This window comes from Ochotona princeps, chromosome 15, assembly GCF_030435755.1.
Source record: "Ochotona princeps isolate mOchPri1 chromosome 15, mOchPri1.hap1, whole genome shotgun sequence".
NCBI lineage: Eukaryota > Metazoa > Chordata > Mammalia > Lagomorpha > Ochotonidae > Ochotona > Ochotona princeps.
Window position 1 is genome coordinate 57,627,446 of NC_080846.1, and position 25,479 is coordinate 57,652,924.

The 25,479-nt window shown below is 42.7% G+C and overlaps 1 protein-coding gene and 1 long non-coding RNA gene across 2 annotated transcripts in view; both read left to right on the top strand.

Annotated features, from left to right (window-relative positions):
* LOC131482015 (midasin-like) overlaps positions 1–3,331 on the top strand; it is a 34,850-nt gene extending 31,519 nt beyond the window's left edge. The window contains 5 exon segments of the mRNA XM_058673157.1: positions 166–273; positions 644–790; positions 2,790–2,879; positions 2,987–3,154; positions 3,278–3,331. Of these exon segments, the coding sequence (XP_058529140.1) occupies positions 166–273; positions 644–790; positions 2,790–2,879; positions 2,987–3,154; positions 3,278–3,331 (567 nt within the window).
* Positions 3,332–13,440: 10,109 nt separating this feature from the next.
* LOC131482126 (uncharacterized) lies at positions 13,441–14,805 on the top strand. Its single transcript, XR_009246767.1, has 3 exons — positions 13,441–13,468; positions 14,128–14,359; positions 14,698–14,805. It is a non-coding gene; the product is annotated as an uncharacterized LOC131482126 (long non-coding RNA).
* The last annotated feature ends 10,674 nt before the right edge of the window (positions 14,806–25,479 follow it).

The following is a 25,479-nucleotide window of genomic DNA, read 5'->3' on the forward strand; positions in this document are numbered from 1 at the left end:
TCTTCATCCTGGGAATACACTAAGAGTAATGTCTGTAACTAAAGATCATATGTATTGTTTAAGCATTATTTAGTGTTAAAAATTTCAGGTGAAAAGACAGTGATATCATTTCTAGTATGTTACAAAGAAAAATGATTAAATTTCTTTTGCTTTTTAATTTTAAAGGCTTTTGTGGATCCTCTTACAGTAATTGATATGGAATTTATTGCCAGTACTTTGTTTCCAGCCATTGACAAAACTATTGTGAAGAAAATGGTCGTTTTTAATAACCAAGTAGGTACCCACTTGTTTTAATTGTTCTTTATTGTCCTAGCTGTATATGACTATTTCTTCAATGTGGTGGTGCTCTACCAAATCAAAGTTTAATTTGAATAAATCACTTAGAATTCTATGAATTTCTTGTGGAAGGCAAGCTTCTCATTTGAATGATGCAAGAATTAATTTCTGTGTTGTAAATTTCATTAATAATGCTTATGGAGTATTTCCGGCTCTGGCATTTGGAAATCTTATGTGGAAGAAAGTAATCTGAGTGAAGCCTGTTGACTCTGGCCCAGATTACATCCCCTGTAGTACACTGGGAACACTGACTGTGGCACCTGGCAGCAGGACATGTTTCCCTTATTTTCCCATATTTTTTTCCCAGATTGATCACAAAGTGACTGTTGAGAAGAAATGGGGCCAAAAAGGAGGACCCTGGGAGTTCAGCCTCCGGGATCTTTTCCGCTGGTGTCAGTTGATGCTCGTCGAACAGTTCTCTGGTTATTACGATCCTGGCCAGCATGTGTTTTTGGTCCATGGGAAGAGGATGAGAACCTGAGAAGACAAAGAAAAGGTGAGTTTCTCCCTTGATCTTTGGGTTTCTTTCCATATTAAAGTTGACTTCTTCCTAAAGAAGAGAATGGGCATACTCATACCAGTTACACCAAGCCTTGTCAAGCTGCTTGCACTTTAGGAATAAGGAAGCACGCCAAATGTTCCCCTATCTATTTTCTCACAGTATAAAGTAGTTTACTTTGGAAGACGCAGTTAGCCTATTTTTCTAGATCTACATAATCGTAAACCTTCTTTAAAACAGTAGGGTTCCGGGCCCGGCGGCATGGCCTAGCGGCTGAAGTCCTTTCCTTGAAAGCCCCGGGATCCCATATGGACGCCGGTTCTTATCTCGGCAGCTCCACTTCCCATCCAGCTCCCTGCTTGTGGCCTGGGAAAGCAGTTAAGGACGGCCCAAAGCTTTGGGACCCTGCACCCACGTGGGAGACCCGGAAGAGGTTCCTGGTCCCGGCATCGGATCGGCGCACATCGGCCCATTGCGGCTCACTTGGGGAGTGGATTATCGGATGGAAGATCTTCCTCTCTGTCTCTCCTGCTCTCTGTATATCCGGCTTTCTAATAACAATAAAATCTTTAAAAAAAAAAAAAGTAGGGTTCCATAGTAATAAACAACTAGGTCTTCATCATCTGGCCAGGCACAGAGGTAAGAAAGTGCTGGGAAGTCAGGAGACTCAGTGGCTTTTTACCCTCTTAGTAGCTGTTATCTTTGTTTTTTTTTTAAAGGTTTATTTTTATTGGAAAGTGAGACATACATAGAGGAGGAGAAACAGAGGGGAGGAAGATATTCTATTCTCTGATTTCACTCCCCAAGTGGTTGTAATGGCCAGAGCTGAGCCAATCCAAAGCCAGCAGCCTGGAGCTTCTTCCAGGTCTCCCACGCTGATGCAGGGTCTAAGGCTCTGGACCATCCTCGACTGTTTTCCCATGCTACAAGCAGGGAGCTGGATGGGAAGTAGGGGTGCTGGAACACAACTGGTGCCCACATGGGATCCTGGCATGTGCACACTGGCTACTGCACTGGGCCCTGTAGCTGGCATCTTAAAAGATGAAAGCACAGCCCCTTCGTGTCTGGTATCTTGTGTTTCCACTGGATTCTCAAAATGGTTTTGTATTATGTGGCTATTCTTTTCTTGAACTCAGAATTTTATGTGTGTAGCCTTTTTTTTTCTAAAGATTTATTTTATCAGAATTACAGAGAGAGTGAAAAAAACAAAGAGATCTTGATTCATTTTACAAACAGCTACAGTGGGCACAGCTGGACTCGTCTGAACCTGAGAGCCAGGAGCTTCTTCCAGGTCTCTCCTGTGGGTGCAAGGGCCCAAGGACTTTGGCTATCCTTGATATTTTCCCAAGCCATTAGAGGGGAACTAGATTGGAAGTGCAGCTGACACCTGAACTGGTGCCTATATGGGATGCTGGCACTGCAGGTGGAAGCTTAGCTGGGTATGCCATGACAATGGCATATTCCGTCTACCCTTATAATAGATGGCTGCAAGAGGTAAAGGAATTATGATTTTTGTTATATAGTGAATCTCTAAAAGCATAAGGAAAAAATGAAAAGAAAAAAGATAAAAATAAGATACAGTGAGTCTCATCACTTTGCTTGTTTCCTGATAGAGCAGGATGAATAGTTGGTATGAACTTGGCTGCTCCTCTTTCCAGCAAGCTCTATTAATAATGTGGGAAGGCAGCAGATACTGGCTCACATACTTGGGCCTCTGCCACTCAAGTGAGGGACCAGGTTGGAATTCCTGGTTCCCGGCATTGTCTTGGTTTAAACCTGGCTGTTTTAGCCATTTGGGAGGGAACCAGCAGATGGAAGATTTTGCTTGCTTGTGTGTGTGTGTGTGTGTGTGTGTGTGTGTGTGTGTGAGAAAACCTTTTAAATAAATAAGCTTTATTTAAAATGGAATTTATGGAGTAATTTTTTTTCCTTCAATTTTATCATTTTTCTTTAGGTCATTGGTGTATTCAAGGATGTATTTGATTCAAATTCTACTCCATACCTGGGGACCAGACTGTTTCATATCACTCCCTATGATATCCAAGTGAGGAGAGTAGTGTAACCCTCTACTTAACTGAAAAATTTCTGTTGCTTATTCTGCCTGCCATCCTCAAGCATGTTCATGAGTTCTCACTGCTTTTGCTTTTTCAGCTGGGCTACTCAGTTCTTTCCCGGGGCACCTATGTGCCTCACCCATCACGCAGACCCCTGTCACTCCTGCATCGGTCATTCCAGTCATTGGAGCCGATCATGAAGTGTGTACAGATGAGCTGGATGGTCATCCTTGTGGGGCCAGCCTCGGTGGGCAAGACCAGCCTGGTATAGCTTCTAGCACACCTGACTGGTCACCCACTAAAGATCATGGCTATGAACAGTGCAGTCTACATCACGGAGCTTCTGGGTGGATTTGAGTAGGTAACATTCTGTCTTTACCTTTTTTAGGCAAAAAAGCACCACCCCATGATCGATAGAGGGTCTTCTGTGTCCAATGGCTAAATTATGTGCTCCCCAAATTGTAGGTTGATTTTAGGCGACCTTGGAAGCAGCTGCTGGAGAAGGTGGAAGACACAGTGAGGGCACTGCTGCGGGACAGCTTCCTGGTCAGTACTGATGATGCTGAGGTCGTGCTGCGAGCCTGGAGTCACTTTCTCCTGACATACAAGCCTCAGTGTTTTGAAGATGATGGCAAAGGCATCACAATGGAGACTGTCAATAAACTGGAAGCAGTGCTACTGCTCATGCAGCAGCTTATCAATAAGATCAACTCTTACTCCAAGGCAGGTGTGTATATTTGAAGTATGTATCACTTTTTGTGATTAACAGGTACAACTTAAGTGTACATCTTGTAGTCCCTCATAGCCAGAAACAGGTGCCCAGTGGATTTTACTTGTGATGTGGAAAGGGTCATACAACAATTCTAACACAAAGGACTCAATGAAAAATCTCTAGCCATAGGTTATATGCACCATCAATTACAAAGCATTTGACAAATCCCAGTTGTTAATGACAGTTGCATGATGTAGCCAGTGTAAAGGAAACCTACTTTAATACACTAATTACATTGTACCAGCAGAGTGCATTCCATTTTTATTTTATTTTTTAAGATTTATTAGGTGCTGGGATAATGTCATAGCAAGCCATTCTTCTGCCTGTGTTGCTGACATCCCATATGAGCTGCTCTGTTTCCGATCTAACCCCATGCTAATGGCCTGGGAAAGCAGCAGAGCTTGGGCATGTGCCCCCGTGTGGGAGACCCAGAAGAAGCTCTTGGTTCCCAGCTTTGGCCCAGCCCATGTCTGGCTGTTAAGGCCATTTGGGGAGTGAAATAACAGGTGAAACATCTCTCTGCCACCCAGTTTCTTCATAATTGTGTCTTTTGAGTTAAAAAAAATAGATCTTTAAAAATAAAATATTTATTTATTCGAGAAAGGTAGGGATGAATTGAGAGGAGAAAACTTCCTTCTGCTGGTTCACTCCTTGGAAATGATCTCAACAGCTGGGGGCTGGGCTGAGCTGAAACCAGAGGCCAGAAGCTTCGTTGGGGTCTCCCATGTGGGTACAGGGACCTGTCCACTTGGACGAGCTTCTGTAATTTATGCGGGTAACCAGATAGCTTGATTGGAAATGGACTCAAATAGGTGCCTGTATATGATATTGCTGTTGTGGGTGGTTTCTTGACTAGCTGTACTACAACACCAGACCCTGAGTACGTTTTTCATATGATAGAAGAAATCCAACAATAGGTGGGAGATGTCTTTGTGCTTCTGTTACAGTTTCTTAAATTGTAACAGAAATATCTTCATTGTTTCACCCTAGCATTAATCCAGGAGCTTTTAGCCATCAATTTAGAAAGTAAGAAGTATTTTTTTGTCCAAAACATTTTTGTTAATCTGTGATTAAACAGTAATCTCTCCCCTTTCCCCTAAGATCCTCATATTTATTCTGTGTTGTACCTCACAAAATTGAACTGCAGTTCTTTCAATAGAAGTTTTTAAAATTGTATTGATTTTTAATAAGTGTTATGGATGTTTATTTTATCTGTGATATTTCAGAGTTTGCCAAGCTTGTGGAAGACTTCCGAAGTTTTGGGGTGAAGCTTATGCAGTCAGCCAGTGGCTGTAGGCAGGGCACTTTTGAATGGGTAGACAGCATGTTGGTGCAGGCCCTGAAGTCTGGAGACTGGCTACTGCTGGACAATGGTAACTTCTGCAAGTGAGAATCTTAAGCTTCATTGCAAATGGACCTGTTTGAAATTTGTGGTTATAAGTATCTTGTCAAAGTAGAAACCCAGGTTGAAGCACCATCCTTTTTTTTTCCATTTCTATTTGTCTTTCCATTTCTATTTGTCTTCATTTCTTTTCATTTCTATTTGTCTTTATTTTATTTGATAGGCAAAGAGAGAGCTTTATCATCTGGGATTCATTTCCCTTATGGCTACAGTAGCCAGGTGTGGGCCAGGCAGAAAACAGGAACCTGGATCTTCATTCAGGTCTCTGAGGTGTATGGCAGGGACCCAGCTCTGTGAGCCAACACCTGTGAGCCATCACCTGTTGCTTTGGAAGCAGTGATGGGACTCAAATCCAGGCATTCCTGTCTGAGCAGACATTTGCTAAATGTGCCTCAGTGATGATGACATTTCATTGGGTAGGTCGCTGTTGATTCTGTGTAATGTAAAATCCTATATGCGATCCCAGTGTGTGCAAGCTAGGGACTTTAGCCGCTAGGCTACCATGAAGGTCCTGGAACTTTTTTTTATCTGGAGTATTTGACTTAGAAATCTAGCTATATTCTTTTTCTTTTCTTTTAAAGTTCACCACTTTTTAAAAAAGATTTATATATTTTTTACTGGAAAGTCAGATACAAAGAGAAGAGGAGAGACAGAGAGGAAGATCTTCTGTCTGCTGATTCACTCCCTAAGCACCCGGAATGGCTGGAGCTGAGCTGATCCAGTGCCAGGAGTCCAGAGCATCTTCAAGGTGTCCCACACAGGTGCAGGGACCCAAGGCTTTGGGCCGTCCTCAACTGCTTTCCCAGGCCACAAGTAGGGAGCTGGATGGAAAGCAGGGCTGTCAGGGTTAGAACTGGTGCCCATATGGGATCCTGGACGCGTTCAAGGACTTTAACTGCTAGGCCATGCGCCGGGTACTCTAGCTACTTTGTAAAATATTTAATAACATTAGAAGTTGGGGGCGAGGATTGAGGAAGGAAAGGACTGTAACTGAGGGAATTTCCTATCATTTGGCTTTGTTTCACTTATGCCAGCAAATATTTCCTGTACTTACAATGTGAAATGCATTAGGTTGGCAGTGTGCTTTGGGGAGTGAGGAGACTAATGTAGACATCTCCTCTTGGAAGAGATCACAATTCTTAATGGGGCAAATGGTCCTTATTGAGAGAAAGAAGAGGGTCAGAAGTAGGTGGGTGCCTGTGTGAGAGACTGTAGTATCAAGCCGATGTGCCAGTGTGTTCATCTTTTGAATTCTGTCTGTGCAGCCCATCAGTGCTGGATCGTTTGAATGTGTTGCTTGAGCCTGGAGGTGTCCTCACTGTTAGTGAGAGAGGAATGGTAGATAGATGGATCTATTCCCATGATAACACCACATCCCAATTTCAGGTATTTGTAACTTTTGTGTTTCTGCCAAAGTATCTGACAGTGGACGTGTAGTTGTACCTCTGTGTACATATTACTCATCTGTGGAGCCATGCGTTGTTTGCCTCATTAACTCAGGTAACAGGTATATACTGAGACTGTAGTATTTGCCAGACACTGCTAGGCTATGAGGATGCAACAGGAAACAAGAGCAGTGAAATTTCTCCTTGGGTTGGTGGTGTAGAGTAGCCAGGAGTTGTTTCCTGTGGACCATGACAAGAGATAATGACAGTGTAGATTTGTGGTGAAATGGACAGGACAGCCTGATGGTCCTGCGGTTGAATCATTGCATGAGAAGTGGAACCCATTACTGAGAAAGGTAGACTGGCAGAGGAAGCAGGGCTGGCATGGGGAGTATCAGCAAGAAATAAGTGTTCAGTAGTAGACAGGCATGTAAGTTGTCAGGTGGATAGATATGGATAGATAGTGGTGTGAATAGGCATTGGATACATGAGACTAGTGTTTGCAGAATATGCTACTCCTTTTCTGCCTTCTGCAAATTAGAATTATGAATTAGAACTGGTCTTGATTTGAGAACTTTGAAAGTGAGAATTTTAACATTCTCAAATAGCAGTACATCCAATACATAGCCCTGGGGAAGTAGGATTACAGAGTGATGGACAGGGCTGATGCTGCTGGGAAGCAGGAAGAAGGAGGCAGCTGACAGCAGCACCTTGGGAACTGATGTAGCCTGTCTTGGTGAGCTCCCTTAGCTAAGAACGTAGCACAGGGTCTTTGTGAGTAAGGAAGCTTAATTCCAGTAATGAGGGAATTTATAGACACTTAGTCTGTAAATGCTTCAGCACCATTTTATTTCGTGTTTCCACTGTTATAATGGTTACTGAGGGAATTCTTTGCAGAGATCTGTGACCTAGTATTATTCTTTAGATACTTAAAAATTAAGGAGAAAGACTCACAAAAAATTTAAGGGTAAAGGCTGTTCTTACGTATATCGTAATAGCAACTTCTGTTCCCATGTAATACTAAGGTATTTCAAATTCTCATCACTAAAATTTGTAAGGAAAGTATACGCAATTCTGTTATATTATGTTAATTTTTATTATCCGCATTTTTTTGCATAACTATTCTGCTTGGAGAATATGTTGTATGTGATGTGTTTTCACATATTCTAATCTGGATACCACTGCTCCAAGTAATCACACTTATTTTCTTTATTTTCTTTGCACTTTTTTCATTCTAAGAGTAGGAGAAGGCAATAGTAATATTGTCTGGCTTTTAAAGTAGGGATGCGGCCCGGCAGCGTGGCGTAGCAGCTGAAGTCCTTGCTTTGAAAGCGCCGTGATCCCATATGGGCGCCGGTTCTAATCCCAGCAGCTCCACTTCCCATCCAGCTCCCTGCTTGTGGCCTGGAAAAGCAGTCGAGGACGGCCCAAGGTCTTGGGACCCTGCACCCGCGTGGGAGACCCGGAAGAGCTCCTACTTTGGATTGGCTCAGCACCAGTTGTTGTGGTTACTTGGGGAGTGAATGATCGGATGAAAGATATTTCTCTGTCTCTCCTCTTCTCTCCATATATCTGACTTTCCAATAAAAATAAATAAATAAAATAAAGGGATGAAATCCTTCCTTTTTTTCCCTTAAGATGTATTTATTTTTATTGCAAAGTCAGATATATGGAGAGGAGGAGGAAACAGAGAGGAAAATCTTCTGTCCGATGATTCACTCCCCAAGTAGCCACAATGGCTGATGCTGCACCTGTCCAAAGCCAGGAGCCAGGAACTTCCTCCAGGTTTCACACACGGGTGCAGGGTCCCAAGGCTTTGGGCTGTTTTCAACGGTTTTGCCAGGCCACAAGCAGGGAGCTGAATGGGAAGCGGGGCTACTGGGATTAGAACCAGCACCCGTATTGGTTCCCAGCATGTTCATGGCAAGGACTTTAGCTGCTAGGCCATCATGCAGGGCCCGGGTTGAAATACTTTGTCAGAATACTTTGTTGAGTAAAAAAGTAGTTGAGTTCACATTGTCTTTTTTTTTAGATTTATTTATTTAATCAGAGTTATAGCATGAGGGAGACACCATAAACACACACATACACAACGCTTCCATTGTTGGTTTACCCCATAGATGTTTGAAATGAAATGGCCAGCCCTTGGCCAGGCTGAAGCCAGGAACCCAGAGCTTCGTCCTAGTGTGCCAAGCAGGTGACTTGTGGCATGTAAGCAGCAGCAATATCTTCTGATGATTTCTAGACCAAAAGCAGATTGTTGTTTGGAAGTAGAACATCCAGAACACAAACAGTCACCCTTTTGGGGTGCTGGCATTGTAGGCAGTGGCTTAACCTGCATGTCACAATGCTGTGTCCTGCATTAACTAGCTTTTCTAATCTGTGAGAACGTTCATATAAATCAGTGAAGGTGTGTCTATGATACAAAATTTGTATACTAGTTGATACATTTACTTTAGAGCAGGATAGAGAGCACACCCTCATCTGTTGGTTTACTTTACAAATAGAAGGGCTGGGGTGTCAGAGCTAAGAGCCATGAATTCAGTCCAAGTCTTCCACGAGTAGGGGAACATGCCTGCTTGAGCTACTACGCCTAGTTCCTGGGGTCTGTGTTAGCAGGAAGGCTGAGAGGTTCTGTGATGTGGAATGCTGGCTTCCCACATCGCGTGTTCCCATCCTGGTTAAATAGTTTTATTTGCATTGTTTTGAATATAATATAAATATGTATTTCTAATAAATAAATTAGTGGCTGGGTATAGCCACTCTCTACTGAGAGCTATTAGCATGAATAAATGTGTGTTTATTTATATTAAGCTATATGGTTGAGTCCTTTTGTCACATCAGCCACTTTTCAAAATTCTCACATGTGAGTCAAGGCTATTTGGATAGTACAGCTGTAGAACAACTTCATCCTTGCTGTAAGTTCAATTTCACCCAGGTGCTAGAGTCAAATGTTTATTGCTCCATCCTCCATAGAAGCAGTGCAGATTCATCTGGAAGCCAGTGCCACATGTCTGAGAAATTTTTACTCCAATTCTCTCTCATCTGGGATCAGCAATATCTTCAAAATATTACAGCCAAATCTAACAGGTAGGTAGGCACTTGATTTTGATTTCTGGGTCTCAGCAGTGTTTCAGAAATTTGTCCATTGATTTTATGGGGAAATAGCATCAGAGTTCTGACCATAAAAATACTTCTTACAAGTTTGAGACTATCCCAGATGCAAATTAATTTCCTTTATTTGAAATTGTTCATTAGCTTGTAGTTTATGAAAGAGGCTAAGGAGTACAATGTAGTGTAAAGAACCCAGGAGTTAGGATCTCTCGTCCCAACTCTGCCACAGATCAAGTTGGCAGTGTTTCAGTTCATAATTTATACTTGTATTTGAAAACTAGGGGAATTGAGTTCTTACTGCTCTGATGTTGCTTCCACTATTAACAGGTAGAGTTTTAAATTTGACTTCCTGAAGGGTAAGTTACACAGAAGAGAGAGAAAGAGATATATTCTATCTGCTGATTCACTTCCCTAATGGGAAGGATGGAAGTAGAAGTTCTCAGCTTCCCCAAGATCCAGCTCATAAAGGAAATCATTGAAGGTGTTCCCAGCCAGTCACTAACCTTGATTTTGAATCTTCTTCCAGGACCATCATATATCTTGATAGGGAGAAACGGATATTTACTGAAGCCAACTTAGCTTCTGTTGGTGTTAAAAAGCTAAATAGTGTTTTGAGAATGTCTTTTGAATTCCATAAAGGTAAGAACATTGGTGCTTACGTTCTTTAGTTAAGCATAGCATGGCATAATGCTGCTGACCTGCAGCAGCTGCTACTGTTTATGGATTCTTGTTGATCTGCTGGCCTTTCTGTAAACATATGGGCTTCCTTGTTGTGGCTGCCAACCACTGCCCAAGCCTGGACTCGGCGCAGAGCCTCAGCTGAATGTATCTCAGGTGTCCCACCTCTCTTGCAGCACCCTGTGAGACAGATGCTTATGTCAGCAGTGAGGGAAGGGAGACTCGCAGGTGCTCAGTCACAGCGAAGCCAGAACTTCCCAACTAGCCCTACTGGGCCTGGTGCACATGCAGAAGCATTTGATTATAGGAAAGAACATTTTCTCATCTTTTATATTTGTTTCAAGAAAAAGATATCTGTTTGTCAAAGTTCCAAGTTACAGAAGCATAACTTCATTTCTATAGAAGCTACTGTTAGTTTCATTGTCTTTTTATCTTTTTAACTAACCACCCATATGCATTTACACTGGATTTTCTTTTTGTGTTCAAATACTTAAATATGTGTTTTCGTAAATAATTTGAATTTTTCATAAATAATTGTTATATCTATAGGTATACTTGGCTTATTTAAACTTAGTAATAGCAAGCACACATTCTTTTTCAGTTCCACTTTTGAAACTTGACCTTTGTGTTGATAATGATGTTAAGTTCCAGGCTTAATTTATTCTGAAAATGTCACGAAATTAATCTTAACTGATGGCATGCCTTTTATTTTATTTATTTTAAGATCCAGAGAGCTATCACAGCCTGCCTCATGAGATTGTGGTCAATCTTGCTGCCTTTTTAGAACTCTTTGATGCACTAGTCCTGCTGTGGGTACAGTCCTCCCAAGGGGTGGTGTCTGATGCCTGTGTCAGTGAGGTAGGAAAGGTGCTTGTTTTTCTTTAGTTTATATACTTTGCTTACTTGCAAGACTGATAAAGAGAAGAACACTTCCTTCCCAGTCAGTGCTTCACTCCCCAACCATGTGACAGCTGGGGAAGGTTGAAGGTAGCAGCCAGGAACTCAGCACAGCTCTGCGCGAATGACAGGAACCCAGCTACTCAGACCATCATCACCTGCTGCCACCCTTCGTACATGTTTACAAGCAGCTGCAATCTCAGGAGTACAGCCACATTTCCAGTTGGGGCGTACACTATGGGATGCAAGTGTCCCCAAGCTTCCTCTTAAGCTCTTAGACCAAACATCCACCCGTTACTATTGTAAGATTGTTTTAGTACAAAGATTTAAAGACAAGACTAACTCCAGTGTCTCATTTGTCCAATATTATTTGATAAATTGTATTGTTGTTTACATTAGAAACAACGATTTATGTATTTCTTTGAAAGAATTACATGCAGGAAGAGACATGGGGTTCTTCAATCAGTTTTACTCCCCCCAGTGGTTACAACAGCTGGAGTTGGGCCAAGCTGAAGCCAGGAATATGGAGCTTCTTGTAGATCTCCCTTGTAGGTAAAGGGGCACAAGTATTTGTGCCATCTTCTGCTGCTTTCTCAGGCCATTGTCAGGGAGGTGGATCAGAGATAGAGCAGCCTGGCGTGTTAGCTAAGAGTTAGATCGGAAGTGAAATAGCAGGGACTCAGATTGGCACCCATATGGGATGCTGGCACAGCAAGTGAAGTTTCACGTGATATGCCACAATACTGGCCCTGGAGAAAATCTTTGTAATCTTAAGGGTAGGCAAAGGTTTTTTAGTGTTTTTAGCAGTGGGAAAAAGTAAGAAAAATTAAACCTGCTGTTATTTTTTTATGGATACCTGTAAGAAAAAAGCAAAGAAGAAACTGCTTGTAAGATAATGTAAACTGAAAAATAATCAGGAGATTTGAAAAAATCTTCCATGGAAGACATAGATATCCAGGAAGAATTAGCAAAATGCCAACATCTTCAGTTATCCAGGAAGTAGGAATTAAAACCATTTGGTCAAATAGCTAGAATTCAAATCACTGATATTAGGTACTGGCAAATAAATACAACAATTAGAACATTTTTTTTACATCTGCTGTTTGGAATACAGAATAATGCAGCTCCTTTTTATACTTAGGGTATGATCCAACAGTTAGTTTCATTTTCTATAAATAAACTTTGTACTTCAGGTACTAAGGGAATAAGACCTTCACTTTCTCCATGTACCTGAGCGTTACTTCAGATATCCTTCTGTAACAAAACTTTTTTGTGCATATTGAGTGTTGGTTAATTGTTGAAGTCGAGGTCGTGTGAGATGTTAATGAGCAGCCTTGATTTACTGTGTTTTTAGATCTTAGGCTCTGTGCAGTGGTGGGACTGGCTTTGGATGGTGGCTGACACAGTCAAAGTGGATGCTCCAGGTCTGGCCCTGCTTCCTCTCCATTGGCACTTGGTTTCAAAGCATTTGGTCCGTCAGATCCCCCAACTTCTACTGCATCGTGAAGAGAAGTAAGCCTCATATTTGGAGTGATAACATTGAAATGTATTGTACAGTCCATTTTGAACGCAAGCTGGTTTGAAATTGAAACTGATTCATTTTGCGTACTTTGCTTTATTCTGTTTATTGATGACTAAGTGAAATGAGAGAAGTAATTGACTTTTCTTGCTATTTGCCCCTTATTTCCCTCCTGTCTCTTTTCTCCATTAAAGGTATTACAGAGAGCTTCAGACAGTCTCAGAACATATTCAGAGTTGTTTGAGGAGCCCAACTGGTGGCTTCCCTGGTGTAAAGAAGTTGCAGAAGTTCCTGGGACGACCAGTTCAATTTAAGGTACATGTGAAAACATGTAGTAAGTGAAATGGAAATTGACCTCTGAGGTTCCCCTGGACCCTAGGAGCTAACATTGAACTTTACTTACCTTTCTCTAAATGTCTACCTCCCAAACATCCTGACAGCATTAATTAGTTTTCAGAGTTTTAACTATTGTTGTAAAAAGCGCTTGAGCATGAAGAATAGGCACAACTATTTTTCTAGAAGCATCAAGAAATATCTTAAATGTTTTCTTAGCCAAATAAACTGCTATGAAAAACCCCTGCTCTGTACTAAGCTGTCCTGTGTTTTATTGTTTTAGAACAAGCTGCTGGTGGATTGTTTCATGCAATTGAAAGTCCTTCACAAAGCCCTTGCAGTCATGGTGCGGACACCCACCTTTGGGGAGAGTGGATGGCAGGAAGAAATTAATCATCTCCGAGTGGTTGCTTCTGAGTGGACAGTGAAAGCAAGCCTCTTGCAGGCCTGGGCTAATACTGTAGAAGATGTCAAGCTAGGTAATGTACTGTAGCACTTGATACTCTTTTTTTAAAGATTTATTAATTTTATTGGAAAGGCAGATATACAGAGAGGAGGAGAGAGAGGGGGGAAGATCTTCCATCGGATGATTCACTCCCCAAGTGACCACAACAGCCGGTACTGCACCAGTTCAAAGCCAGGAGCCTGGAACTTCCTTCCGGGTCTCTCATGTGGGTGCAGGGTCCCAAGGCTTTGGGCTGTCCTTAACTGCTTTCCCAGGCCACAAGCAGGGAGCTGGATGGGAAGTGGAGCTGCCGGGATTAGAACCGGTCCCCATATGGGATCCTGGCGTGTTCAAGCCAAGGACTTTATCTACTAGGCCACGCCGCCGGGCCCACTTGAGAATTTATTTGCTGTTGCTGCCAACACATTCTTCCTCGTTCTGGGGTATAAATCTCATTAAATATGTGTCATTGTATTGAGCTAAGCTTTATAGTCAAACATTTAATTCCAGCACTAGATTCATGTCGGTATTAATAACATTGTTTAACAGATGGAAAACTCAAAGCTCAGGTTAAGAAACCTAATGGTGCTAACTCAGATTATGTGCATTCTTGTAACTGGTTATTGGAAGTACAGACCCTGAACTCCTGCCTGCTATGCTTTAATGTAACTCTTCTTTCTTTCTTTTGTCCAGATCAATTGAAGAGTCTTGTGAATGTCCAGTGTTTAGAATTAAAAGCCAAAGGGCTTCCACTTGAATTTATGGAGAAAAAGCAATGTGAAACATCCTCCCCAGCCCAGCCAGGCATTGCCTGCTTACCTCGACTCACTGGGAGTGTTTAGTTGTGGCCTGCCATGGAGTACCTGGCTATGCTTTGGCAGTACAAAATGGTAGCAGATATCATGACACGGGCTTTTCTGAGAAGGTCAGTCATTATTTCAGTTACTTTCTGTGTGTGAACTTATTTTCTTGCTCAGTCATTGTGTGATCTTGTATGGTAAAGCACAGACTTGTCTGCGGACGGAATGGTGGCGGAAGCAGAGGAAGGGCAGTTGCTACTTTGAAAAGCTGAAGCTTTCTCAGAGTTCTTGGCCCGTGTCTCTTCTACCTCTGCAAGTCACTAAGTCTTTTTTTTTTTCCAAAATGGTTGCTTGCTTTAAAATGAATGTACTGCATCTGTGTGTTCTGTCTTCCCTTATGTAGTTTTCTAGATGTTCATTGATAATCCACTTCCTCTCCTCTTGGTATTTATTTTTCTAACAGGTCCAGCAAAACTTGGCAACCCCAGATGAATGAGATAACTCATCACATCACGTTTTGTCTTAAGTATACACCAAGCACTCCTCAGGAACTTCAAGACTTGTGGTCCTTGCTACATCATCAGAAGGTAAAATCACGAGGCAGGGACAATGCAAGCTTGGGGTAGGTGTTCCAAGACAAGGGCGTGCAGCCTTCTGGGTCATGTAGCTGAAGCTTAAGTGAGGAACTAGAAAAGAACAACAATATCCAAGTTGCTAAGCTGGTCAATGCTGATGGAACGTATCTCAGATTATGTGAATTTTCAATAAATGAAGCACATAGGGAGGATTAACACAGACTTAACAGTTAGTGTTTGAATTCTTACAAAATTAAGACATCCGTATCAGGAATTGAGGCTTTCTGCGGGCAACATAGAAGGAATATGCATCTCTCATGATCAGCCCTGATAAAATTCATCTTGGGAGTGGCAGACGTTTTCATTTTAGTATGAAACTCTCAGAAATGTTCATTTTAAAATTACATGAGGTCTTTAGAGTCATTTAATTCTCTCTCTTCCTTGCTACTTCCATCAAGAATTTCATTACCAACCCACTTTTATTTCAACAAATTGGGAATTATTTTAGTCACACATGTATCTATTTAAGCTTTCATTGTCATTTTATTCACCGCCACAGTATGAGTTAGTTTATTGTCTCTCAATTCCAGCTACACTTTTTGTTGCCATCTTTTGTGATACTGACACTGGATCCTATACAATTTCTCCATCACCAGCTGACATTTATAGTGCTGAACTGTGTCAGGAAGACACAAGGGGGTCACTGCAAGATGGAGGGGCACCTCTTGGTTCTCGTGTTCCCATTCTTGCCGTCTCAGTTCTCCAGTTGGGGACAGCAGCAGTGTGTGTGCGTCTGACTACAGCTTGGCCAGGCTCTCTGATGGAAGCCAGCCTACCCACCATTCTTCGCTCAGAATCCCCTGTTCTCTGACCCTTCCTGTTGCATTTCCTTCCATCTCATCCTTGGGATTTATTAATAGGAATTTTTTTCTTTTTTTTTCCTTTAGAGCTTGGTTTCAATGATGATCATGAGTTTCCCTTGACTCAGTTTTGAATGCCTGTACTTGTGGTTATGAAACCTTTGAGTTGTTTTGTCTCAGTATTTTGAAGATTTCTCACTGTGGTTAGTCTATTTTTTTAATTCTGCCTTGAATTATTTCATAGATCATTTATTTTCTCCTTCTGTCTTTCCTATCTCTTTGTTTTATTGCTTTGCAATTTCATTCAGTTTTGTCCAGATGTTAATTTCTTAGGTTCTCTGCTACGCACTCTATATCCTAGGATTGGTGATTTGAAGAAAAACCCATTCATCATCTCTTTTTGTACTTCTTCTTCTTATTTCTGCAGCTTCTCCTTCTGGGACTCTTCGTAGACATGTATTGAATGTTTAAATTGTGTTGCATATATCCTTCTTACCCTTTCAGCTCCCTCCTTTTCTGCTCTTTCTTATAGTAATTGTTTCTGTTTTATTTGAAATATAGCTATGGAGCGATAGGTGTACAAACACAGATCTCTCATCCATTGGTTCTAATTCTCAAACATCTGCTATAATACAGTGTAGGGCCTGGTCCAAGTCAAGAGATTGGACCTCCATCTGTCTGTCTCACACAGGTGGCATGGATCCTGGCGCTTGAGCCATTGTTTGCTGCCTTCCAATACATGCCTTTGGAGGAAGGTGGGTATTAAGTATCCAGAACTCAAGCTAGCTATTCCAGAGTTCGACCTTTGCTTCTCTGATAGAGATTAAGCTACTATGCCAAACTTGTCCCGTCCCCTTTCAGCTGTCCTTCAATAGCTTCCTCATTTGTATCCTCTTGTTGTCCTTAAATTGCATATACTGTCAGAATTCTGAACTCTGAGATCTGTTTATTCCTATCATCTGCTATTTCTTTCAAATATTACAAAGTGATATCTTGAACTCGATGCTGTTTGTTGAATTTTTTACTTCAATGGCTGTTTTTCATTCTCTTGGGCTTTTTCTTTTTTCCTCTTAATGTCTGCCTTTTGTTCTCTACTATGTTCTGCTTGGTTTAGAAATTTGAGTCTTATTTTATGCCATAAATTGTATAAAATTGTTGCTTCATATTAATTGCCTGTCTGTGCTTTGTAAATCTAAACTGTATTCAAATTCACTTCCTTATCCTTTTCAACTGGCAGTGACAGTTGAAAAAGCAAGTCCAGTGGGAGAAGAAAATTTCCAGAATTGCTCCACTCTACTTTGTGGAAACTTCGCAGTTGGGGTTAAGACAGCATCACTTCCCTTCATTACTGGAGCAAAATTAGATACATGTATTGAGACAATTAGCATTGTTTTATTCAGGAAGCCACTTTGTGAGCTATGTCTTTATTGCACAAGTGTTCATGGCAGTGAGAGTTCATGTTGCAGAATGGGCTGGGAATATAGTTATCTCCTACATAATGTTTTTTTTTTTTCATAATGTGTATTATGGACAGTCCCAATAAAATAGGCACAATTTTTTAAAGCTTTGTTTTTATTAGAAAGACAGACATACAGAGAGGATGAGAGACAGAGAAGATCTTGCGTCTGATGATTCACTCCCCAAGTAACTGCAGTGGCTGGTGCTGTGCCAGTATGAAGCCAGTAGCCCGGATCTTCTTCCACGTCTTCCACGTGGGTACAGGATCCCAAGGTCTTGGGCCATCCTTGACTGCCTTCCCAGGCCACAAACAGGGAGCTGGATGGGAAGGGTGGCAGCCGGGATTAGAACCTGTGCCCATATGGGATTCCGGCATGTTCAAGGCGAGGACTTTAGCCACTAGGCCACCACACTGGGCCCAGCACAATGTTTTAAAAACCTTATTAGTGATGCAGTGGAATTTGTTTGTGAATCTGATTTGGAGTAATGCTGCGAAGAGTGAGAGCGATGGCATGGTAGACAAGTGTAGGATGGTAGGAGGAGTCCTTATTTATCAAGATGGTGACAGCACCTCCGGCTACACTCTGGGAACCACCACTCAGCATGGACAAAGTCAGGGGTTTGTAAGCTCCCTTTAACATGCAGCAGCTAGGGATTTCCAATAACTCAGGTATTGTGGATTACAAATCAATCAATTTGCATCTTATGACAATTAGGTACAGAAGCAGATAGTTGCGGTTAGCCATGAGAGAAACCCAGTATGCCTTGGGGTGCCATTAGCCAACTGCACCCAACCACAATGATAATAGCTCAGCAGCCCATTGGCAATCGCCAGCCATTAGAAAGAGAGGTTGAAACTTTAGGAAAACTGGAAACAATATGAGTGCAGTTGAATAAAATGCATTAGGTATTTCAGTAGACTTTTTAATATTGATTTTAATTAAGGTAATTAAGGAGTAAATAGATGTGGTTTGTTTGGAATCTCTTGGAGGCATGAGAATTTTCTAATCTTGGCATTTCTTTTTTTCTTTTGGCCTAGTCCAGATAGAGGACCCGTGGAATCCTCGCCTTTCTGAAATTTCTAACAAAATTATTTCACCTGTTTCAGATCCCAGTCAAATAACATTTTGTAGATACTAGCTGTGCAAAAACATCCTGATACTACTAATGATGAAGTTAAGACATCAAATGTATTGAAGAAACTGTATCCAAGTCTTAGAAGCATGTTGCTGGGCCTGCTTGTGGTAGCCTAGTGGCTGAAGCCTTTGCCTTGCATGTTCTGGGATCCCATATGGGCACTGGTTCATATCCAGAGGCTCCCGCTTGTCAGCCAGCTCCCCAAATGGCTGCAACAGCCAGAGCTTAGCCATTCTGAAGTCAGGAGTCGTGAGCTTCTTCCAGGTCTCACACTTTAGTGCAGAACGCAAAGGATTTGGGAATTCTTTCATGATTTTTCATGCCACAGTGGGGAGATTGAAACGAAGTGAAGCAGCTGGGGCATAAACCAGTACCCATATGGGATCCTGGTGCTTGTAAAGTGAGGATTTAGCCACTGAGCCATTGTCTTGGGCCCACGTTTGCACTTAGAACACCCAGCCAGCCCCCACTGAATAGGAGGGAAGTGTGAGGTAGAGGCTGCTGTCCTCATCTTCTACCCCTTACCGTTGTGTTCATTCTTCTGATATGGCACTACTATACTGATCATGTTTTTGGCAACAGTCTATATGCCCCACCTCCCCTTTTCTGGCCCCAATTATCCCATTGCCTGTCCTCAACAGCCTGCCCAGGAGAATTCCCTCTCTTGTCTCTCACTCTCCACACTAATGAAATGGACATAACAGCTCTGATTACGTTGTGTTTGTGCAGATATGTGATGTGAAGGGGCTTTGAAAAATCAATACAGTAAACAAGGGGACTGATTTCTTCCCCATTTTCTAATATACCAGAACTGTCTTAGGTTCCAACCTTCTAGTGCTCTCCATGACCTTTGCCCATTCTGTCTATCAGTAGATAGGCATAACTGCATTTCACCCCCAAGAACAAGGACTATTATTACAGACCTATACGTGCTATGTCCTATCTCCCATGATTACCCTTAAACCTATGCCACAGAACCATTGCCCTGGTGGGTGTGGCCTACTCACTGCCCAGAGGTGTATGTGTCCATGTCATAATGAACATTGTCATAGGTTGACATAGGGTATAAAAGCAGCAGTAGGCCCAGGCACATGCCAGTCACACCATTGGACAGCTAGAATATTCAGCTGAAAATGTCAGCTAAGCCCTATATTTTATTCGCTTTTCAACGCCACCTTCTCCCCTACTCTAGAAGTTCATGCCAGCCTTACCTTCCTAATCCTAAACCCCAGCCTGACCTCTGACTCCAAGTGGCCGTCCTGTTGCCGTATCTGAGCCTTATCATCCCGATGCTCTGCCCCGACCTCACCCTCGTGGCCCTCCAACCCAGCCCCACCAATGTTATTTTCCTTCTGTCACTGCACATCCACCACAGACTGCTAATCCTACAGCTGTGACCCCCCCATCCTTCTAGTATCCTACTGCAGTCCCACTTCCCTGGTCTTCCATCCCACCCTGAGACTCCTTCTGGTCCTGTATTTAAGTCTTTCCCTCATCCTGCTCCTCCATTAGCTCAATCTCTACCTGCCTCTCCAACCCAGCCTGACCTGGCAGCTGCTCCTCCATTCCAGCCTCACTCACCTGTTCACTCCCACAAGCCTCACCAAAATAGTCCCTCACTCAGTCTACATCCACTTTCACATCTTAAGCACAAACCTTGCCCATCTCCTGTTCCTGAAGAAAAACCTCCTCTTCCTGCTTGTCATAACCACCAGTCTCACCCCCCTTCTAGTCCCAAACACGAACCCCCTCATTCTCCTCGTCCTGCACATAAACCCCATCTTCCTCCTCACCCTAAACACAAGCCCCACCCTCCTCCTAACCCTCCACTCCCACTTCACTTTCCTTGTAGCCATGAATACCAAGAGCCCCTCCTAGCTTTTCTTGCAAAACAGCCTTACCTCATTACCAACTCTAGCTATCGACCTCACTTTTCTTCTGTTCTGCACAAGCTTAATGCTCCTGTTGCTTCTTCACAGCATTACTTTCCTGGTCATCTACTTGAGCCCGACCCACCCCTTCCTAGTGTTCCACTCAGACCTCAATATCCCTCTGGTGCTCCACTCATGAGCCAGTGCTGATGTTACAGTGGAGATTCTATTCTCCTGAATTCAGAGGTTGAGTCTCTGAATCAACCCCCTCCACACTTGCTATCATGGTCATTTAAAAAATCATTCAGGGTTGTACAATAGAATAGGATTTGATGAACAGATATTCCAAAACTTCAGAAACTCATCCAAGCTCACCAGACAACTACAGTTCGGGTGTTTGTTGTCTTTTGGCAGGAGCATCATACTTTGTAATGTTTAGTGCTTGATTGCTATTGAGGTCCTTAATTTTGGATGCTTTATCACCAGGTGATGTAAGCACATTGATCCCATTATCATTCCTGTAGACACAGAGCCATTGTACATCTGTTGGATCTTTGGTCTGGTAATGTCCATTCGGGAACTGTCTAAAACTTATGAGTAGTGACCATCATTATCCCATGATCCATCAATTTAGAAAATTCCCAGGAAATAGGAATGTTAGTGGCCCAAAAGATAGAAAACCAGTGCTGCCATCATAAGGTGCTACCTCAATACTCTTTATTAGGTTTTGGTTATCTGTAGTTGTGCTACCAAATGTGATGTTCCTACCAATTCCCAAGCCTAAGGTTGTTCCTGCCACTCATGTTGGAACTGAGAGCCCTGTAAGGAAGCACCAGAAGCTGGGATCCTGTACATCTGCTCTGCTGGAGAGTGAGATGGGGTGGACCTAACCTTGAAAACTCAAGGTCTCTACCATGTTCCACTGAAACACTTCCTGTGTCCCTTTTCTTTATCTAGATACATGCCAAGGACTTTCTGTCTTCCAGAATGGGGCAAAGGCAAACCTCCATTAGGTTTTCATACCTATTCTGTGAGGTGGGCCTATCTTCTGTCTTTATCAGAGAAATCAAGAGGTAAGACAGTTTATAAGACTCACACTGAAAGAAATAAGATAATCCTTCTGAATTATATTCTTACTAAAACTTATATGCATTTTGCCATAATATAAATAAACAAATGAACTATAAAATTATCAAGTTGCCTGGGTTGGCAAATGGTGATACATTCACATCGGTGAAATGGGACACATTGTACTTGAAACAGAAAGGGCTTTGATTGTGTGCATCTGCTTTAATTCAAGAAAAAGATTCTGACTCCCTCTGACCACTTCTTACAGGCAAACATTTCTCCAGGTGAGATGCGTTCGCTACTCTTGGGTCTACCAGATGGCAACAGAGATCTTGACTTTAGATGCATCCAGATAAGCTTGGGAAGGTGAGTTAGTGTTTGGATGGGGCAGGATAAGAAACAGAATCCTGAATATTGACTGTGGGGTTCAGATGGCACAACATGAAGTATGGCTTGGGGTTTGAGAGTAGAGAATGGTTTTTGAAAGCTGGTGTGTGAGCTTATCTAAACGTTTCATAGCTACTCAGACAAAAAAAGAAGTAAGAACTTTCTAGGCCATGGAGTAGTAAGTACTGAGAAGGAAAGAAATTGCAGAAATGTGCACACAACCAGCTTGTTGAACTTGTTTAGTGCTTTGTGTTCTGGTGTAAACATCCTGAGACACATGTGATTTGAATGAATCAGTGCAGTTTCTAGGGGGATGAGATGACATTTTTCACTGCAAGTAAGACACACTTGGGTGCCTGATTTCCTTAGCAGCTTTTCTGGGATCCAGCCCTGGCTCTGCTCCCCATGCCAATGTCTGCTGATGGGCATTCTTGGAAGCACTAGATGATGGCTCAAGGATTTGTGTTCCTGCCATCATCAGAGAGCTGTGTTGAGTTGCTGGCCTAATTGTGGCCCAACTTCTGCTTCTATGCTATTTGGATAAGCAGTGAGTGAGACTCATTCATTCTGGTACTTTTCCTCTCTCTCTCATTTTCTCTGTCTCTCTCCACTCCCCCTCCCCCTGTTCTGCCTTAAATACAGGCAAATAAGATGCTTAAGATACTTGTAAATTATATGGTGGGGAAGAATGCAGGCTTTTGAGTCAGGGTCTTACAAAAACCAGGACTGGTCACACTTCTGTACAAGACCTAGTTTGCTCCTTTTCAAATAAACTCTATTACTTAAGACATTATAGGGTTCAGTGTGACAGAAACAGGAAACAAAATGCTGATTGCCAGGATCTTACAAGGAAGGGGGAATGAAAAATAGGCTAATACTTAGTGAGAAGTTCTGGAGACTGCATACATTAAGAGTATATTTGACCATTCAACCATCCTCAAAATGACTTAAGATGTGGAATTTTAACTTGTGCTTTATCCCAAATGAGAATTTTAAAAATGACTCACTAATGTGTGACATCTCATGTTATTTAGATTAGGGAAAGTGTCGCTGTCCCGCAGTGATGGACTTGGTGCACAGAGCCTGTCATAACACACATGGACTCTGACTGATGCTCAATAGTCACCATTTATTAGGAGCATCAGACTTTATAGACTGAGGGTCACGTAAGGGGGGAGGTATTGAGCTCATGTATGAAATATATGGAGTACTCTCTCTCTGTAATGGAGTAAGAGAAAGAATAATGATTCTATGCTTTCAACAAAGTGGGAGTAGCTATTGACTTCTTCCTTTAAAAAATTATTTATTTATTTATTCATTATACATTCAGATATACAGAGAGGAGGGACAGAGAGGAAGATCTTCTGTCCTTAGATTCACTCCCCAAGCAGCTACAACGGCTGGGGCTGCGCCGATCCAAAGCCAGGAGCTGGAGCCTCTTCAAGGTCTCTGATGTGGGTGCAGAGTCACGCTTGACTGCTTTCCCAGGCCACAAGCAGTGAGCTCAATGGGAAGTGGGGTTGCCAGGAAATGAACTGGTGCCCATATGGGATCCCAGTGTGTGCAATGGTGAAGATTTTAGCCACAGGGGTGCCACACTGGGCCTCTTACTCCTTTTAAAATGCATTTTTTTTAACAGATGAGTTGCTCAGACCTAGCAACTTGGCCCTTGTATCCTGAGTCTGCCATGTACAAGATGCCTTTGCTGGCTGCATCCAAATGGATCGAGTCTCCATGATGAAAAAAACATGGATAGGTGAGTGCAGTACTACAGTGACACCAGTCACAAAATAAGGTCATAACAGGTGATATACCACTAGGGTTACAGAGGACAGAATGCATGTTTATTTATTAACTTACAATGACTTGGAAAAGAGACTGAAAAGGAGGTAAATAAAGATAGAGACAGTAAAAAAGAGATCTCAGCCAGCTGCTGGTTTACTCCCTCAAAGTGCAATAGCTAGGACTAGGTCAGGCTGGGCCAGAGCCTGGAACTCCATGTGAGTGTCCAAAGTGCATTACAGTGGTTTACATCAGAAGGTGAGCCAGAAGTGACTTGGTTGCACATGAACATGTGAACCATTGGGTGGATATTCTCAGGAAGAAAAGAACAACATCATACCAACGAATAGAAACAAAGAAAGGGATTATCAAGCAGTTGTTCCAGACAAATAGTGTGTTCAACAGTGCTTCTTCCACATGGAAAAGACATGTGGAAACTCACAGCTGCAGCATGACTCAGTGAGGAAAAGAGTTAGCACAGTACATAATGAGGCAGAACTGCAGGCTAAGGACAGTGTTTAAAGGCCTCCTGCAACTTGATGTGGTTCCTATGCCAAGCAGTCCTAGTAATCTTTCCTTTAGCAACATCTGTATGAAACACTGTACGTGGATCAGCAAAGTTCACACAAATACAAAAATGGAATGTTGAGACATTGGGTGAAAATCACCAAAGTGAGAAAGACCTGGAAGATTCTGGAAGATACAGGTGTCACTGATGACACAGGATTCACCTGGATGGTGGGAGGATAGGTATTCTGTGTTTGTATCTGTGTGCTAGGCTAAAGAATACAAAGTTAGGACTGAGAACTGATAGCAAGGCAGGCAGTTATGTGAAGAACAGTATGAGTGCTATTGTGTCTGCAACAATTTTCAGAAGGTTTCATGTGGGCTCATGTAGAAGACATTGGGAAGAAATCCTCAAAAACATGCAAATAGGATCCAGGCCCATGGAGCAGTGCCAAAACCACAGAATTTGTGAGTTTTTACATATAAGGAAGGTGTTCAGTTGCATTCCTCCTGTTGTAAGGACATGCTGAAATAACACTTGTTCTGCAAAAGGGAGAATGAAAGAGTAAAGTACATACATAGTGAGGAAGGAAACAGATGTTGAGTCAACATTAAAGGGTTTAATAAAGTCAGAAGTGGGTCTGGCACAGTAGCCTAATGGCTAAAGCCCTTGCCTTGCACATGCCAGGATTCCTATGGGTGCTTGTTCAGATCCCGGCAGCTCCACTTCCCATCCAGCTCCCTGTTCGTGGCCTGGGAAAGCAGTCGAGGATGGCCCAAAACCTTGGGATCTTGCACCCATGTGGGAGACCCAGAAAGAAGCTCCTGACTCCTGGCTTTGGATCGGCTCAGCTCTGGACATTTTGGCCACTTGGGGAATGAATCATTGGATAGGAGATCTTCCTCTCTGTATCTTCTCCTCTCTGTATATCTGACTACCCAATAAAAATAATTAGATCTTTTTTTTTTTAAAGAAGCATGTTCTAAACCCTCAACGAGCTTCCAGATATATCTACCCCAAGCCAGAGAAATTGCTAGGGGCCCCAAATAGGGCCCCAAACTCCCATGGTCAGGCTAGTGCAGACCTGCTTGGATACCCCAAGAGGCCCTCAAGGTGCCTCTCCCTAGGCTCTGCCAAGGAGAGCCCTTGCTAGGGACCATAAATGAAGGCCCTGAACTCCCTCAGCTGTCCTAGGGGAAGGCCTGTTTTAGCACCCACACAGGGCCTTATGCAGACCTCACACCAGGCTGTGCCAAGAGGAGCAGTCAGTATGGGCCCCAAAAAGGGCCCCAAACTCCTCCAGCTTGGTAGAGGCTAGTCTGCCAAGTACCCCCAAATTGGCCTAAAGATGTGTTTCCGCAGGCATGGCCAAGTGGAGGAATTAGCAAATTCAAAAAAGGGCCTTAAACTACCCCTCTGTGCTAGCAATAGGCCTGCTTCAGTACCCAGAGGAATCCTAGGCAGGCCTCACACCAGGTCAAGTCAACAGGAGGAATTGCTAGGAGTATCTGCAAGAGGGTCCCAGAATCTGTTGGCCAGCATGGGATTGGCATATCTGGACACCACCAGAAAAGACACTATTTGGGCTCCATAGCAGGC